Genomic DNA, 18505 nt, shown 5'->3' on the forward strand with positions numbered 1-18505 from the left:
CGCTCTCCATCTCTATCTCTCTCTCTTGCTCGCTTGCTTCCTCTCATGCTCCATCGCTCTATTTATAGCCCTCTTAAGCTGCTCTGCGTTCCACTGTTTACATTTAGAACCCCAGTCTTTAGGTTTAGACCTCAGCCCCTTCCTCCCCTCCCCTCACTCCTACTTATCCTCTGGTTTTTCAGAAAAAGAATATAAAAAAGATATCTCCAGATATGTAAAGAATGACGAATATGGTGATTTCATGTGTAGGAAGAGGTGAATGGATAGAGGTAAGTGAAAGTGAAAGAAAGTGGAGGAAAGACAAAGACAAGAAAGATGTGAAGTGACAAGCAGATTCGAATGAGTATTCCAGGCAGTCAGGCAAGCTGTCTCTATCAGAAGACAAATTCTAACAGAAAAATCGTTTGCATGAGAAAAGGGGTGTAGAAAATGAATGAATTGTTGAAAAACAGGTTTAGTAAGATCCAGATTTCTCTTTTCCCCCCATCCCCAAGTGACTGAAAAGTTGATGTTCCATTAATTTTTTTCCACAGAAGGTTATAGTTTAAACTAGCAAGAACTAGTTGTCCCCAACTCAGCGTTTCACATGGGCTGATGTTCTGTAGGTTTCAAATGATTCCTGTTTAATCTCGTCTTGGTAAAAAAAACGGCCTCAGGAATATTGTTTATACATTTTTTTTACTTTCTCCAGAGTTCCTCAAGAGTTAAAAATATAACTGATCTATAGCAGGTGATTAGCAGAGCTCAAATACTAAAATATGAAATTGAAAAACATATTTCATCATAACAACTTAAAATCTAATCAATTTTGGGCAATGTCACAAACCTTTTTATTAAACCACAGAGCTTTTGCATCAGATGGTTTTTTTTTCATTAACATGCAAAAATTCAATTCCTGACAAAGCTGCGCAATGTCAGCTTAACGTTCTATAAAAGTAACTCGCAAGTTCTCTGAAAAAATCTTTAAAAATCCGAAAAGTTCCATATATTTCTGAGAGAGTAACTTGTTACTTTCAGTGGATAATCTAGAATACAACATCAATGCTCAAATGTTTTAACAGAACGAGAGTATGCTAGGCAGTTTTAACTGTTTCACAATATCTGATATAATTATGTGATATTCTGAAACATTCACTAGTAGGTTTAGAAGCAAATGCATTGACAAATTCAAATATGTAAGTGAAAAAAACCCACCGATTAGTGTATTTTAAAATCCGATGGTGTGCTATTTTTATGGGTTGTGACGGTGTATTCTAAGTACAAAAATTAGAAACGGATAGTCTGTTCCTTGTTGCACGATATCAGGTCTTGCGTGTTTGGAATTTGTTCAGATTTGTTCATGGTCCTGTTAAATCAATTTTAAATATCCCCTCAAAAGATGAAGCTAAAAATAAAATACCCCAAAGGAAATGCTGCAGCTTAAACCTGAACATTATGTTGTACATTATGTATTTGCTTCTTCTAGCGCATGTGTTTTTTTTCTTTCTTTTTTTCCCTCCTGTGGAGGTCAGCTTGCCCCCTTCAGCTGAGGAGCAGCACTTTGAGGCAGCAGCTAACATTTAGCTCATTATGTAAATGCTAATCATTAGTTGTAGCACAGACCCTGGGGCTTTGGAGGCGCTCAGACATGACCAAGGCTGGCAAAGCAAAGCAGCGAGCAGAATTAACAATTCTAATAAACAAAGTGATTTACGAATTGGGATGATCCACGTTTCTGAATAGCTTTATTTTTAGAGTGTAGTAAAGCAGCAACGATGTAAACTGGTAATGCCATTGAACGTGATGGAGCAGTCTTGTCCTCTGTGTATTTTTGCTCTCAGCTGAGGCACGTTTCCACTTGTGCTTCCTGCCCGGTGTCAATAACATAATCAGATGTGGTGTTCACAGCTGCTCTACCTGTGAGCCTTTCTCTGTCTGCCTGTGCACATGTGGGACGGGAAAAAACCCCCATCAGCATATGATATTTGAAATAAACCCTTTAATCTTCAGATTGAGCTGAGATTAAGAATAACTTTGATTAGGATGATTAGGATTCACATAGATCTTATTAATGAGGGAAGCTCACAGCACAGAGCTCAGTTTATTTATTTCAATATTATTCTGCCTTTAAAATGAATATAAATTAATTGTATATTGTTTAGCTTAAATTTATAGATTGCTTTCTGGAAAAAAAATTCTGAAGAAGTTGCTTTAATTAAAAGTAAGGCTTTACCCATTTTCTCAATATTCACTGCTAATCCAATTTGTTTTGTGACTGCATCTGAAATGACAGAAAGTTGTAGATTTTTATGTAACTTTATGTGCAAATTGATTTATATAAATATATATAATCTGACATATGTAAGCATAAAAATATCTGCTTAATTTCATTGTGATCAGAGTTATGTGCTTTGCCCACACTGTACAGTTGCAGTTTATCTGGAGCACCATGTTCGCCCACACATTAGTTCCTCTACTGTGAGCTCTGATCTGCAGCCATTGATTGGGATCAATAATTCACACCACCTCTTTAATATTTGATGAGTGGAGCTACAGACAGTGAAGTATATGAGCCAATCTTTAGGCCAATGCACAGGAAGCTCCTGCTAGTAGTGGCTATTTGTAATTTTGTTCATTAATCTAATCCTTTTGGACTGAAACTGTTTCACAACACAACCAACACAATGCTGAATATTTCCTTTACTGCAAAGTACCAGCTCTTCCACAGAATACTTTCTGGAAAGTACCTTCATGAAATTTATATATTTATATGAAGTGTACAGACTCCTTTCCAAACTTATATATTATTATATTAGAAAAAGCATAACTAAAAACCTCTGACCCACATATTAAACTGAATTATGTTTTCCTTTTGTGCATACCAGATTTTTTTTGTTTTGTTTGTGACCAGAAGATATGACAAAGATGAACAGAGAAGTTGTAGCTGTTTTCTCAGACCATCCTGTAGATAAGTAGCCAAATAAAGGATTCCTCAAACATGCATGAAAAAAAAATTGAAGAAACATTCCAGGTATGTTTTTGAAGAAGCAATAAACCTCAAAAAGTTGACATAAGCTCCCCTTACTCCCTTGCAAGAGTTAAGAGAGTCTAAAGAGACATCAGCTGTTTTATTTTCATCAATATGAAGGCCAAGAACATTTGTAATCTCTTGTACTTCAGCAGCAACATGTTTTTGCAAATTATATACTCTGTCAGGATTGTCACATCTTCGACTTGAGGGTGGAGGTACATAAAGTCATTATACATGTGCTGTGGGATGTGATTGAGACATTTGTGCTTTTCACAGGCTGCACCGTGAAGACGAGTGAGAGCAAAATCAATTTACCTGCCACTTGAGAGAAAACCTAATCCTGCTTTGCAGTCCACAGTGACTTTGCAGACTCCTAAAAGCAACAGGATAATAGAAAGTCATTAGATCGACAGCAGTTACTCCACAGGGAATTAATATTGTCATTCTCTAACTTGAGGTTAGGTATAATTTGGTCAATGTGACTTGGTGGTGTCACTGGAGCTAAAGAGTCTCTATTTTACTCAGCATGGAGAAGAACAGATTGTTTTGGATTTTGGTGTACCTTGGTGAACAGATTTTTGTAAAAAAAAAAAAAAAAAAAAAAAGATGAATTGATCTGTAATTACATCACCCTAGGATCACATTCGAATGTAGAACATCCCTCACAAGCACTTGGAAAAAACAACACAAAAACCACAGACAATCCGGGAGGCTTTTTTCAATCGTCAAAAGATGCAACTGCTTCCATATGAAAGGCTCTTGAAACTGTACAAATGTGCACAAATGTGTACGCCTGCACACAAGTAGATGTGTGTGAATTTAAATAGCAGTATTGGAAATGTTTCAAGCTTCCCTCTGATGTCTCTTGCGAAGGGAGACGAGAGTCAATGACATATAGAATTAAAAATATCTCTCAATAACACTCCCACGCGCACACTGCAACGCAAGAGCCCCAAACCACACACACGCGCACGCACACACACACACACACACACGCACACACACACACACACACACACACACACACACACACACACACACACACACACACACACACACACACACACACACGACATACTTTGATTCTGCTTCTGAATGCATTTTCTTTCTGTGCTTTTTAATCCCCACCCTATGCATCAGAATAAGCATGCAATCTTTCAGAAGATGTGATGCTTAAAGAAACCCCCCCAAAAAACCATGAAAGATATATTTTGCCAGATTATTTTTATGACAAACTTTTATTCCTCAGTTTTATTTAAACTCTACTTGTCTCCACATATACAGTTGATAAATGGATTTTGTGTATCAGCACAATTATGATCACAATAGTTAATGAGGTTTGCAGCGGTTTCATTAGCATTTATGCATATAAGAGGAGGTTTCTGTGTTCATCTGTTTCAGTTCCTCACAGGTGAAGCATGGAGCTAATTGTGTTTGCATGAATGACAGGAAGCAGGTTTATTCATGAATGCAAACAACACCATGGCTGCGACAGTAGCTTCCTTAGCTCTGTTGGAGAGCGTCTATTCATGAATGCACTAAAGAGACCAGTTCCCATTTCTCTTCCTGCCAACTGGCTCACACTGCACACAAAATCCAAGTTACACTGTCTGTGTGAAGGAATCCACCTGACTGTTATAACTCTGCTGATTAATCAGAGGCACAGTCATCATATCGCATTGCTTGAGACAACCGGTTATGTCAATCGCATGTTTTACATTTCATCAGATGTAATTGTGTTTGAGATTTTCTTCTGTTTAGCTTGTTTTTATCCATTTTGTTCAAAATACACACACACACACAAAACAAAAAAACAGGAAAGTAGAAAAAATGCTCCTATATTCAGAACAATTCAGCTCAGCTTATTGGTGTAGCATCAATTCACAACAGATGTCTTGATGAGGTACCTGACAAGTACCCTGTCCTGTATAATTTGAATCCAGGACCTTTTTCCTGCAAGGCAACAGTGCTTCCAATTGTGCCACTGTACAGCTACACTGCTGTGTATTTAAAAAAGAAAACAAAACAAAGGAAAAAAAACAATAAAAGAGTTATTTGTTGTGCATGGTAAGTGAGTGAACAAGACAAGTCCAATCTTGTTGTAGGAGCCCACCTGCTGCGTGAAGGTGCCAGGGGTCTGTGTGGTCTGGTCACCTCTGAAGCGTCATCTTCACTTCCCCTTGTGTCATGTCAGAGCCTCAATTTGGAGAAAATGTCAGTGAGCACAATGAGGGAGCAGGGCTGGGCAGGGCGCCTGTGTCACTGTGGCACCAAAGAGGGATACAGACACTCATCATCTCCAAAAAAGAAAAAAAAAAATCCACCTGACATGCGAAAGAGGAGAGTGTGTATGCGTGTGTATGTGTGTGAGACAGAGAGAGAGAGAGGCGAAAGTAAAGAGATACCAACAAAGACTGAGAGCTGGGCTGTCAGATTGGGAAACACCTCAGCAGCGTATCAGCCACAACTTACTGCCTCTGTTGCCATGGCAATGGGGGGATTGTCAGGGATCCTGAAGGGAGGGGTGCTCCAAAAAATATGCATCTGTCACTTTTGTAGTCACAGAAATGAAGCCAATCTAAAACTTAAAGAGAAACCTGTCCGAGGCATAGTCACCTACACAGGTAGGGAGGACGCTTTGAAGGGGATGTGGAGAAAAGTTATCTGAAAACAACCCAAACATATTAAAGATCACGGAAGGTCTCAGCAGCTTGTCAAAAGAATGTCTGGTTGTATTTTGTTTGTCTTTGATGTTTTTTTCTTCTGAACTATTTTTCTATGAAAACAGGATGTATGACTAGGTAATGCACCAGTTCAATGCTATGAAGCTCACCAGTAATTGCCTGCGCTGTAAACAAACGCCCCCCACCATGAAGAGAGAAGTGCCAAGCTGAATGAGATGGCTGTCAATGTTAATTCAATATTTGAATGCTTGGCCAATACAGACTAAATGGCTTCATTCATTTCCTCTGCTATCATTGCTAAAACTTCAGGCAGACTACCGTTACAAAAATAGTGCAGAAAATCATAGTCATCGTTCTCAACTTTTCCTTTTGTTCGCTGACTAGTTGAAGTCCAATCAGACAAATCGAGTTCAATAGGTAAATCCAAGATGGAGTATCGAAGGAAGATGAGAATCAGTCATCAAGAATGGAACTTTTTGGGTTTTCGGGTTTTCTGTTGCCAACGGTTTCCGACTTTCCCAGATGCTATCCAGAATGCCGATGAATAAAGCAAGAAGCCTTGTGCTTTTTCTTTTGTAATTATGGACCCGTTTTAGTGAAAAAACTACTCTGGAATCTACATCATCAATGCTAGGCACTAGGCAGTACTTTGTTAAATTTGTTGCATGAAACTTCATTAGTTAATTCTTCATGATGATGTGTTGAGGTGTAAAACAAAGTCTGCAGCCTCATTTCAATTTCTTCAACTAAATGTCTTAATTATTTGATTGATTTATAGTTTCCTCCCAGTTTAATTAGCCTTTTAGCATTAGTAGGATTCTGGCTTTGTGTACTTACCTTCAGTGTAAAATGTATTACTTGGCAGTAAAATGTTTTACTGTGAACATTTGTTCCAACTTTTACAGCTGAGGCTGTTGGACATAAAAAGGTTTATTATGTAGCAATTGAGTCAGCAAAACTGAAAATACTATGTATTTGTGGTCAAATTTGGACTTTTTCATACATTTCATATTAGTTCAAAATGAGTAGTTAAATGTAATTAGCTCCATTCAGTTAGATGTCAAATTGTCTCTGATCTATTGATTTTTTTAAGTCCACTTCATAATGATTGAAGGTGAGGAAAAACATATCGGATACTGACCAGATAGTAATTGAGCATGTGCATGAAGAGATATTTCGTTTCAACAGTCCCAGAGTGCCTCACATCGACTGACTTGAAGCATCGATGAGGTGGCTCATTGATTTCTTCAGACATCCAAGCAATCTAAACCACATGTTGAAAGGTAAACAAGGTCAATATGTGACCATCGAAACTGCATCTGTCTTCTAGAGATGAAGGGTTCATTGATTTTCAAAAGCTTTGATTGTCTTTTTGTCTGATCTGATGGTTGAAGACACACATGAAAGTATGTGCTGATGGAGGACTATGCTGCATCTTTATGGTGCAAAGGCTACAAAAGGACATATATATATATATATTGACCCTTTGTCAATCAGAAACTATATATATATATATATATATATATATATATATATATATATATATATATATATATATATATATATATATAGTTTCTGATTGATAGTTTCTGATATATATATATATATATATATATATATATATATATATATATATATATATATATATATATATATAGTTTCTGATTGACAAAGGGAATAGACATTCATGCAGGATGATTGATGTTTTTAATGGTAATTGTGAACTGTTTGAGAACAACCTTGAACTAAATACTACAGAATCTGACCTGACATAAGCTCCAAAGTCTAATATGGTGATAAAAAGGAGCATAAGCACAAATCAATAAAGCTTTGTGTATGCTGGAGAATGTGGCTGATCGGTCAGGAGGTGGGAGCACAGATAAATATATGGATCAATAAATGCCTGTGTAAGGAGTAATTTTACTCCTTTACTCTTTGGGTAGGGAGTAAGAGTTACTCATCAATCTCGAAATATGTTTTAACTATGTGTCAGTATCAGTTATTTTACCTTCACTTCACACTTTGGTTCAGATTTTACCGCATTTATCTATGACGGGGGAAATTAATCTAACTCTCACATATCAACGGTGCACACTACAGTGAAATACTGAGAGCAGGGTTGCATAATTTCAAATATGCAAAACATACCCTCCACCATAACGGAGCAGCACATTTTGGGATGCACGTCATCATTCATACATGCGCTGTTTATTTATTTATTTATCATTATTATTGTTATTCAAACCTCCCTCTGGGCGCAACCTCCGCTGGGTTTATTCCCGTTAATTCTTTACTTGCTAGAAGGATTTTACTCTGCAGTGAAATGTCTGACTGTGTTTGTGGAGAAGGGGGGCTACAGAGATGTGGGAAAGACCAAATTGTTGCTATATTGGACCATCCACCGGTGCAGCTGGTCTATTTTTAGCCGGGGACTACATCAGCTATGACTGCAGACACTGAGAGGGGAAATCACCAGCGCTGCTGCTGCTGCTGTCTTCATCCAACCAACCACTGACCCTTCACTGAAGCAAATCAAACAGCAACAAGGGAGGCTCTGAAATATTATGCTTTAAAGGAGGAAGATAATAAAATGTGCTTTTTAAACGATTTTTGTGGAGGAGGATGTTTTGCTTTGCTTTTTCTTGGAGATGTGTTTTGGTAATTAAACCGGATTTTAAGTTAACTTGGAGCGCAGGTGACCCCCATCTGAGGCAAGGCAGGTGGTCTGCGCGCGCCGAGAGAAATAGAGAGAGAGAGAGAGAGAGAGAGAGAGAGAGAGAGAGAGAGAGAGAGAGAGAGAGGCACAGTGGTCGGGTTGCACACCAACAACCATCAACCTGTGGATAGAGCGCGCGCGATGCGCCATAGCCACCCTCTCCTCCTCTGACTCCGAGCCCGACATCCATCATCCATGACCCGGGAGAGGGTGCCAGCTTCATTCTCCAGAGGGGGGGGAGCAGCCTAAAAGTTGAGGGGTCGTGCGCCAACCCCCCTTCTCCTCCTCCCTCCCACCTCAGCTTCATGAATGGCAGGACCATGGAGGAGATGCCGTTCGAAAGAGTTAAGACGCGGCGGAGAAAGGGTCGCTGCCCACCCGGCGCGCCGCTGGGAGCCATCGCCTGCGAGGACGAGTTCAACAGCCAGGAGCTGGAGGCTCTCTTCCAGAACTACAACCTGAAGCTGGAGCAGACCGCCACCCTCAAGGCTCTGGCGGTGCTCATCGTGGCCGCGTCGTCGCTGTCTCTGGTGGAGCTGCTGTCCAGCCCCCGGCTCACCTTGTCCAAGGGCTCCTACCCGGTGCACTGCGTGGTGTTCCTGTCGCTCTTCATCGTCACCAACGTCAAGTACCTGCAGGTGACGCAGCTGCAGCAGATCGCCAAGCTGGCCCTGCTGTTCAGCTTCACCTTCGCGCTGCTCTGCTGTCCGTTCCCGCTGGCGCTCGGCACGCCGGAAACGATGAGCGCCGCCACCCCGGAGCAAGGCGTGTGGCAGCTCATGCTGGTCACCCTGGTGGCTTACGTGCTGCTTCCCGTACGGACGCTGCTGGCGGTGCTGTTCGGGGTGATGCTGTCTGCATCCCACTTCATAGTAATAGCGACGTCCGTGACGGGGATGAAGCCGAAACTGTGGAGACCGGTGAGTGCTGCACCTGCACCAGAATGCACCCACACCCCACAGTTTGGGTAATCTGAAACTAATCTGATGCGGGATAACATATAGAGAGCTCTGAGTCCAAGTTTCACTGTTCAACTTCACTCAAAGTATCTCTGACCTGTGGGAGGGATTTACTTTGCTTCGCTCTGATAGTTAAGAGGCAGCATGTTTACGCATCCAACTTTCCCCGGAGAAGCAAAGGTTAATAAAACACTCGGCATCGATTTTCGCCCCAGGACGAGAAGACGTGTCGGTTTTTTCCGCAGCAGATGAAGCGGACGAGGAGCTGTCCGGCTCTCGGTGCTGAATCGGGATTCAGACAGAGCTGCTGAGCTTTATTTCTGAGATGCACATTGCTGCGGTCATGTAGCACCGTTTGCTTTTGTGAGCTTTGAAATCTACAGCTGCATCCATGTAATTAGAACGTAATTAAAAACTTTGTTTTCCAGTAATTGCATTAAGGAAGTGAAACTCGTAACATGCTTAAAATACTTTGTGATGCACGTACTATTTTATCAGAGCTTATTTTTGCGCCAGTACATTGAGGCATACCAGTGATCAGTCTATTTATTTTGCGTTTCCAGCTCTTCCACGCTGTTCTGAGGGTTGTCATTTTCCACGCCATGATATCCAACTGTTCTCTTTAGGGTTTTGGTTCAGTGAGTCTGCTGGTGAATCAAGCATGGTGATACAATGGCCATTTAAGAAGGAAGTTTGAAGTCAGTAGGTACTGCAGAAAGAGGAAATGATCACATCAGCTGTACACACACACACACACACACATACGTGCACACACATGGTGCCAAGACTTTCCTGGGAAATGGCTGCATTTACTTTGGCCTTTATGCCATGGTTTTCCATAACATCAGAGACTGTGAAAACGTCACCCTGGATCTCAAGAAATTTGGATTCTGTGCCTCCCCACTCTGTCTTCAGACTCTAGGTGTAAGAACACTCAGTGGGGACCCGGAAATTCAACCACACGCAGGAGTACTCAACAGGAACAAACAAGTTTAATTTTAGTTTCAAATTCTGGTTGCTACTAGGGATGAGGTCAACAAACACAGCTCTGAGCAGACAGGGGAGAAGGCTGGCGATGCACAGATAAAGCAGATGTATGTTTGAAATGTTCGGCTTCACTGACCTGTAGAGCAGTGGACGGGTGGAGCAGAAGAACCGAGGCTTTGATGGCAGGGAGGTGCAGGTAACCAGATTGAACAGGCTTCTGTGAGTGCGACGAATCAAAGAAGAGCTCCACAGAGAGGTCCCAAAAAAGCAACATCGAGGGACTTTGACGATGATCAAACTGAGATCACACACAGGAGGACAGAGAGAGCAAAACTTAGCAGGAAGGGCAGGCAATACTCGGTGGTCGCGAGGCACAGCTTGGGTCGGGGTCCAGAAATCCGAAACAGATGGGATCCGTAAAGAGCTTGGCAGAAGGGGTGGGCAGAAAATACACCGAAGGCTTGGAAGAAAACATTGGATCTCTACTGGCTCGGGGGCGGTCGATAATCTGGCAAGGGGGCAGAAGATGAGAGGTGTTTAAGTAGGGCGGGACCCAGGTGAGACAGGTGAGCTGAATGAGTGGCTAAACACGGCATGAACATGACAAAGAACATGAATCATGACTCTAGGACCTTGATTTCCAAATGAAATGGAATATTCCCATTCATATGAGAAGCCCAAGTAGCTTGATGTTGACTTCGTCTCAGGGATGCTTGAACACCCGCAATAAAACAATCATATACTGGATACATCTGTTTATGGTTGGTAACTATAAACATTGAAGACATTTGACCTTAATCATTTCTGCCAACATAAAATGTATCTAAAGCTAGCTAATTATCTCAAATTAATCTCTGTAGTTTTTTTTTTTTTGTAGTCTTTGAGAAACCCAGAAAATAATTGAAACATGATTTCACCTTGATAAAAAAAATAGATCTCCTATACCTTATGTAAAATAAATAAATAAATTCTAAGAAAGGACTGATCCTTTTCTTCCACGTATCTGTGTTCATTATAGTACAGGTTGTTCCCAGCATATATGCCTCTGTGCTACAATACAACTGCATGTTTTTGTCACTGGAGGAAAGCTTGAAAAACAAAAGCATGATACAACCATACATTTCACATCCTGCACTTGAAATGTACATTATCCATCACCCCTCTTCATTGGTGATAATGGATACTGACAGTACTGCCCAAAAGTCTGTCTAATTTTCTATATTTATCTTCCAAGTAGTCTTTTTTTTGCCTTGTAACTATTTTAAAGAAGTCTTTTTTAACAGTTTTCCAATGCTAATGAACCTCTTTCAGACTTTGACTGCCTTTTCACTGCATGTCTTGCTTTCTAAGAACGCACTGCATAATAAGCTGCCATGCTCTGATAGGAGGAAATAAGTGAAAAATCAGCCAAAGCTTTTTCAGGAAGCCTGGAAAACTATTCATTAAGACCACTTTAAAAGAGCAGCAGTTGTTTGAGCTGGAGTTAGGCACACTATGCTACCAACTAGGATGACATTGGGTCCATAATTTGAAGATTTAGGAAACTAAGTAGGGTTTTTATTTTTACCCAAATTTGAATATATCAATTTTTTTATTATGTTATTCCAGGTGCATCTCAATAAATTTCAATATCTTTGAAAAGTTGTATCTTTTCAGAGTTTCAATTCAAAGAGTGAAATTGGTATTTTTGAATGAATTAACTTCACAGAGTAATATTGCAGTGACATTTCTTAAGCATTCATTGCTGTTAACTTGAACAGTTATGGTTTGTAGGTGATGAAAACCCAAATTTACAACATTGTGTAATAACAAAATGTATTCGTTTATTTCTTTTGAGCATCTGTTGTGGTTTAGGTCCGGCCAATTTGCTAGAGAGACAAGCAAGGTGACACTATTGTTGGAAAAGGCGATATTGTTAATTTTGGCAGTTCTACCCTAAAGTTTGTCAGCAGATGAATGCATAAAATGCTTCGAATGATCCCGTTTGACAGCTGTGTGAACTCTGACCTTGATAAACATAGTGAACCGACACCAGCAGATGACATGGACACCCAAGTCATCAGACTGCGGAGACTTCACACTACAAACTACTTGGAATCTGTGCCTCTCCATTCTGAAACTTTTATCCACAACTGAAGGCTAAAATGAATTTTCATCTAAAAGGAGGACTTTGTACCACTGAGCAACAATGCAGTCTTTTTTTTTTTGCACTCTGCCAAGACAAAATGTCTCTGTCTCTTGTCAAAAATGTGTCACTATGTCAGTAACTATACTTTTTGAAACTATTTATTGAAAAATAACTTCCATGATATATTCAGATTTATTCGAATGCATCTTTTGTAAGTCTTTTGTATTACTACATTTCTTTAATCTCTAAAATCTATTTTGTTCAGAATTAAATATACAAAGTAACACATTAGGTGTTGATTAGAGATGCATTTTGCCTTTTCGCCTTTCGTCTGTACAGTTTTTGGTCTTCAGTGGTGTAACCCTGCTCTCTGTCCATCTCTACATTGTTCTACTGGGGACTGCCGGCTGCACACAGAGGCTTACATGTGCAGATGTGTGCAGCTTCATTAGGCATGTCTGCTCTTGTTTGTCTGCAGCTGGCGGCTAATGCCGTGCTCTTCACCAGTGTGAACCTGTCGGGGGTGTTTGTGAGGATTCTGACCGAGCGCACCCAGAGGAAGGTCTTCCTGCAGGCGCGCAACTGCATCGAGGAGCGTTTGAGGCTGGAGGACGAAAACGAGAAGCAGGTGAGGAGTGAACTTCAAACTTCACAGTTTCTTCAGAAGTTTTTTTTTTTTCTTTTCTTTTTTTAAAGCGTTCAGGTGCCAGCATATTCCAACAACCTGCCCACAGGCATGCAGTAACTATGACAGCAGCTATTTAAGGAAAGAACAATTACTGAGGCACAAGCTGCAGTGCCACACGTTCCTCCCCCTCCACGCACACCTACATGGAGGGATTTAACTAAGCAACAATCAGGCAACTTTAACCCGCAGAAAGTCTCTTTTTCTGAGCCGCACCCATCTCATCCTGTACTTGTTCAAGAGAAAATTAATTATTTAATGTGTTCAATACGCCTGAACGCACATCCTTCCTTCGTTTGACACAACGCTTGCACACTTCGCACCTGTTCTTTGTAGATTACGAGAAGATATGCTGTGTTTTTCCCCAGCAGTAACAGGCTCCCTTCTGACAGGCAATTATACAAGCAGATTGCTTCCATGGCCTCCCTACTCTAGTAAAGGTCATGGTTTATTTAGGAAAGAGAAACACACAGACCTCTGATCAGGATCTGCCAGCAAACCTCTGCTGTGGTGTCCATGAGCACAGGTCTCAGAGTTGATGATCGCCCATCAAGCGGCGTGAAACACGTCTATGTTTGTCACTCAGGGTGTGTGTTTGAACAGGATCCACAGTTCTTATTGATTCCCGAACAAGAAGGGGCTATATTCGGTACGCCTGTGGGGTAAACCGGCTCTCCTGCTCAATTTTCAGAAATGGGAAGCGATTCAAAACTTCCTCTTCATTCATTAAATCAAGAAAGGAGGAATCTGTGACTTTTCATTGCCTTTCCAACAAAGGCAGTCTGATTGAAAGGAGATTATCTGAATAAAAGGTTCTCCATTTCTGAGAATGACTGATCTGAAATGGAAATTCTCGATCTTTTTCTTCTCGTCTCTGAATTTAGGAAAAATTCATTAAGACAAATATAAATTGGATTATTCTGTGAATGGTCTCTGTGTTGCCCTGTGACAGACTGGCAACCTGTCCAGGGTGTACCCTGCCTCTCGCCCGGAACGTTAGCTGGAGATCGGCACCAGCAGCCCTCCCGACCCCACTAAGGGACAAGGTTGTAAAGAAAATGGATGGATGGATGGATGGATCGATGGATTATTCTGTGAATGCAGCTTGGAGTGACACTGCTAGAAATTCTGTTTGTTTCCATTTTTTCTTTTAATTCAAGATTTGTGCAGATGTTTCTCAGAAACAACAGAGGTGACAGTGAGTAAATTTTTCATCTGCCAAAAGTATTCACACCCACTTGAACATTTTGACACTATACAATCAAATGATAAGTGGCTTAAAAAATGCCTTCAGTATGGATTTTCCAGATATGGAAATGAGCCAAAAAGTTCTGTTACAGTCCCATCCCATTTACATTTCAGTTTAATTTCAATCACCAATCTGTTATTAATCCCAAAGAAAATTGTCTACATGTATGGTTGCAACATACATGTAGTTGACATATGAATATTTATTGAAAGGACTTAAAATATAGAAATCCAACCTGAGTGCACTTATGAGAGGGAAAAATCAAGCAACAGATACACAATCACATGTGAAACAGCAGAGAATACAGAGAAAATAGAAGGATCTGACAAGGATGAAATGAAACCGTGTGGCTGTTAACTGCTGAGTCGATGTGAACCAGGTGACACTAATCAGGAGAGAGCAACTGGATCAAAGTTAGACATATACAGTAAACAACGGATCTCACTAAGGCATAAGGTAAAAAACATCCCCAAAAACAAAAATCTAAACAAAGAAAAGAATGCACTAAGCACTGAGAACCACAAAACATTAGTAAGTAAATCATGTATGAAACACCATAAGTGTCAAAACAGTTGACATAGAAAATCAAAGTGACAGCCAACAGTCAAGAACCAAGGAATGACAACATTAGACATTGTGTTGGAGCTCTCATTAGTCACTATAAATAATTAGCTTTGGGTGGGAGAATTTCATGTAGTGCAGTTGATTTGAGTATTCCCTTGACCTCAAATCTCTTTCGTTGAAGTTTTATGTTGGGAAGAGGATACTCAGGGTTGTCTGGAATGTTTTCGTTCATGAAACAAACATCCTTCTTTCCATACTGAGCTCCAGAGCAATTTCCAGAACAGAGCCAAGTTTCTTTGTAAGCCCGTATATAAGCCGTGGACTGCAGAAGATATTTGCCTTCTAGACTGCAGACTTGTTGAAGATGCTCAACATAGCTCTGCAATATTACCGCAGCAACCTAAGCATCCTCAAGAAATACATTTGTATTTGAGTAGATAACCTTCTTCTACAAAAAAGATACTTTTGTGTCTTCCTTTAACAATGCCTTTCAATCTCACTTCCCTAGAATTCAGATTTATTAATGCGTGACAAATAATTGTCTTCTAAACAAATACTCCCATCTGATCTGTGAGGAGGCATCACCGGCCTCTTGGCTGCTCCTGTTAAATTCTCTCTGTCTGACCCGTATGTTTATGATGCCTGCTTTTCAGCAGTGAGCTGGGAAATATTCAGAGGACTGAATATGGTCTCTAAATCCTTTGACTTTCATGATGCCGCTGATGTTCACTAATGTACTTTAAATAACCTCTGAGGACTTCAAAGAGAAGTTGTACTGTATTTATACTGAGATGAACATACACAAAGATGGATTTTATTATTGGCTACTTCTGAAGAAACTTGTTTGTACTTGGTTTTATTTAGGGGTACATGTGTAAAGGATGCTGAAAACAAACGGAAAGGCAGTGTTTTATTTTATTTATTAAAACTTTTGAGCCACCTCTCTCACTTTCTTCCTTCATCATATAGTTAGGCACTACTTTATGCTATCTATCGCATAAAATACATAGAGATTTGCTGATATCACATTGTGTGTAAGAGTTCAAAGGATAATGATAGTTTTGGTGGATAATTTTGTCAGGCACTGTTTGTTTGAAACACTGCAAGAGCAGAACTCTTGCAGTGTTCTGCTCTTGCAGCTGCTCTTGCAACTGACCAACAATATGGTCAGTTAAATAACTGACCATATTCAACTGAATATGGTCAGTTGACCATATTCAACTGACCATATTTCAGTTGAATATGGTCACAGGGGATGTGAGTTAACAGCTTAGTCTGTCCTAAGCAAGAAAAAATATATATTTTAGCCATTTCATAGCAATTAGGTAGTTGTAAAGCACTAATAGTTTGTGGAAAATTCATCCAAAGCATCATTTTTGTAACATGATCCTGGGATCACTCTCTGCCTTTGGGTTTGGTTGCACTGCTGCTTCAGCACACAGTTCAGAATCAGATATAAGGGGGGGTAATCTAATTTAGTTTCATTATTCGACTGGCTGCAAATCAATTAGCATGACTGATTTCAGTTCTGCATGAAAACAAACATGACCACAGCTCATTGGACTAGCCTGAGGACTTTTGGCTGACATTTTAAAAAGTTATTCATGCAGGCATTAATTTCACCAAGCCACCATGCAGAGTAGAGCAAACCAAACTCCACTTCTGACAACAGTTTGTGATTTCATGCATTACCCTGTTGTGGTTTTCAGCTTGCATTTTTGTCCTTAGTTTTATTTCTGGCTTCAACTTTCTGTGTTTTCTATTTCGTTTATACTTCCTAGAAAGAAAAAAAATAATTCTAGTGAACCTCTCAAAAAGAGTGTTACCACAAATTTGTTACAATAAATAGAAGAGCTACAATGACGCCCAGTTGGCACAGATGGCATATATTTAAGTTGGGCTTTTTATGGTTTATTTAAACCTTTCAGTTGTTTATTGTGTATTGCATATAGGTTACACAACAAACAACTTCAGTGATTTTAGAAGCAACGATTAGATGAACATTCATACATACAAACCTATGGAAAAAAAAAATTGTGTGATGATTTTAGTTCAATAATAATTCCCGTCTCACACAGTCTTAGTGAAATAAAGTGGAAAGAGATGAGGGATTTTTTAAATATTAACAGGCAATTATAAAAGTGTCAGACAATAAAAGTGGAAGAGATTAATAAAACAAATGACTTAATATTTTATGCAAATGGTCACGGCTTTACGTTTCTGCGTTCATAATTTCCACACTCAATGAAATACCTGCAATATAAGCGAAACTGGTTTTATCTTCAGCAGGTTTGACGGCTGCTACTTTACAGCTCTTGCTTACTTTTTTTGTGAATGGAAATATGGCCTTCCCTCTCCAAAGCTATTCAGCACGGCTGCGAGATGATTCATAGTGCGTTTACAGTCATTTGACATCCTCTGAGAATTTGAAGTATGCTTCGTGGTGCTGCAACTCAGATCTTTTGGAAATAAAAAAAGAGCCAGTCGCTGAGGACTGAGTGTATTCTTGGCTCCTTCTCTCAGAATTAGTCAATGTTGTCTCTAAATTAATCTCTTTACTTTGTAACTTGAAGTAAAACAGAAGAACCTACCCATAAACTCTGACTCCACTGGCAGCAGAGGTTACTGTACTTCCTAAACAAGCATGCAAGATTCAATTTTTTTTTATTTTTATCCCTTTTTAGAAGCAAATACACTCACTTATGCTGGTGCAAAGAGTAGTGGAAGATTTAACTAAAAATGATTCCTCCCCCACCGTATGCTCAAAGATTTAATTCCAAAAATGGCTAAATGTGGGCTTAATGAAAAGTACTTTCAATATTTGCTTATGGTTTTACTTTTCAAAAAATAATTTTAATGTGACAAATAAGTCTAATTGGATTACAAATTCTAATTTATTTAACATGACTGTAAGGTTTTAAAAGAAACGCCTGTTTAAAAACTTATAAGGGAAAAAAAAAAAACTTTATTTTTCCACCAGATTTACAAAGCAGATTTCACTAAATACATGTAAAAGATACCTGTTAAGAACAGCAGATGGGAGCTTAATTGCAGGCTGCAGGAGTGTTGTCTCCAAAATCAACTTTGTTCTCAAGAACAAATGTTCAAGGTCTTTGAGATATCTTGACATTTTTAGTCGATTCTGTGTCTGGGATTCGGTCTTTTTTTCCTCAAGAAAACAACTGGATTTATATCTGTTTATTTTGCAATTTCAGAAAAAAATAAACAGACATTACTACAATTTTTAAAGGATTTTTTACTTTGAAAAAGTTAGTGTTGCCTCTGTGCCGATTACCATCAAGGTTGAAAGATTGAGCGAAGAGGAGAGAACTCCAAACATACAGACGTTTTTTTGGTCTGTACAACACACAAAAAGACAGATCCTTGTGTCAATAAACTCTTTGGCCTCCACCTGTCTTCTTCACGTCTCTGTCTTCAGCTAATATTAAGTCAGTTAACCTTTAGCTTGATGTATTTACTCTTCAGAAGTCTGGTTTAGCTGTATAACTTGTGGAGAACTTAT

At 39.6% G+C, this 18505-nt stretch overlaps 1 protein-coding gene and 1 long non-coding RNA gene across 2 annotated transcripts in view; one reads left to right on the top strand and one right to left on the bottom strand.

Annotated features, from left to right (window-relative positions):
• Window positions 1-3599: 3599 nt before the first annotated feature.
• Window positions 3600-7167, bottom strand: LOC108166254 (uncharacterized). Its single transcript, XR_014087250.1, has 2 exons — window positions 5124-7167; window positions 3600-5010 (listed from the first exon to the last, which is right to left on the bottom strand). It is a non-coding gene; the product is annotated as an uncharacterized LOC108166254 (long non-coding RNA).
• A 248-nt stretch (window positions 7168-7415) lies between these two features.
• LOC103463403 (adenylate cyclase type 1-like) overlaps window positions 7416-18505 on the top strand; it is a 47744-nt gene continuing 36654 nt past the window's right edge. Inside the window, exons 1-2 of the mRNA XM_008406721.3 lie at window positions 7416-9330; window positions 12963-13112. Coding sequence (XP_008404943.2) covers window positions 8716-9330; window positions 12963-13112 — 765 coding nt within the window. The 5' untranslated portion in view covers window positions 7416-8715. The remainder of the gene's footprint in view (window positions 9331-12962; window positions 13113-18505) is intronic.

Source organism: Poecilia reticulata, chromosome 4, assembly GCF_904066995.2.
Source record: "Poecilia reticulata chromosome 4, P_reticulata-male-v2, whole genome shotgun sequence".
NCBI classification, from domain to species: domain Eukaryota; kingdom Metazoa; phylum Chordata; class Actinopteri; order Cyprinodontiformes; family Poeciliidae; genus Poecilia; species Poecilia reticulata.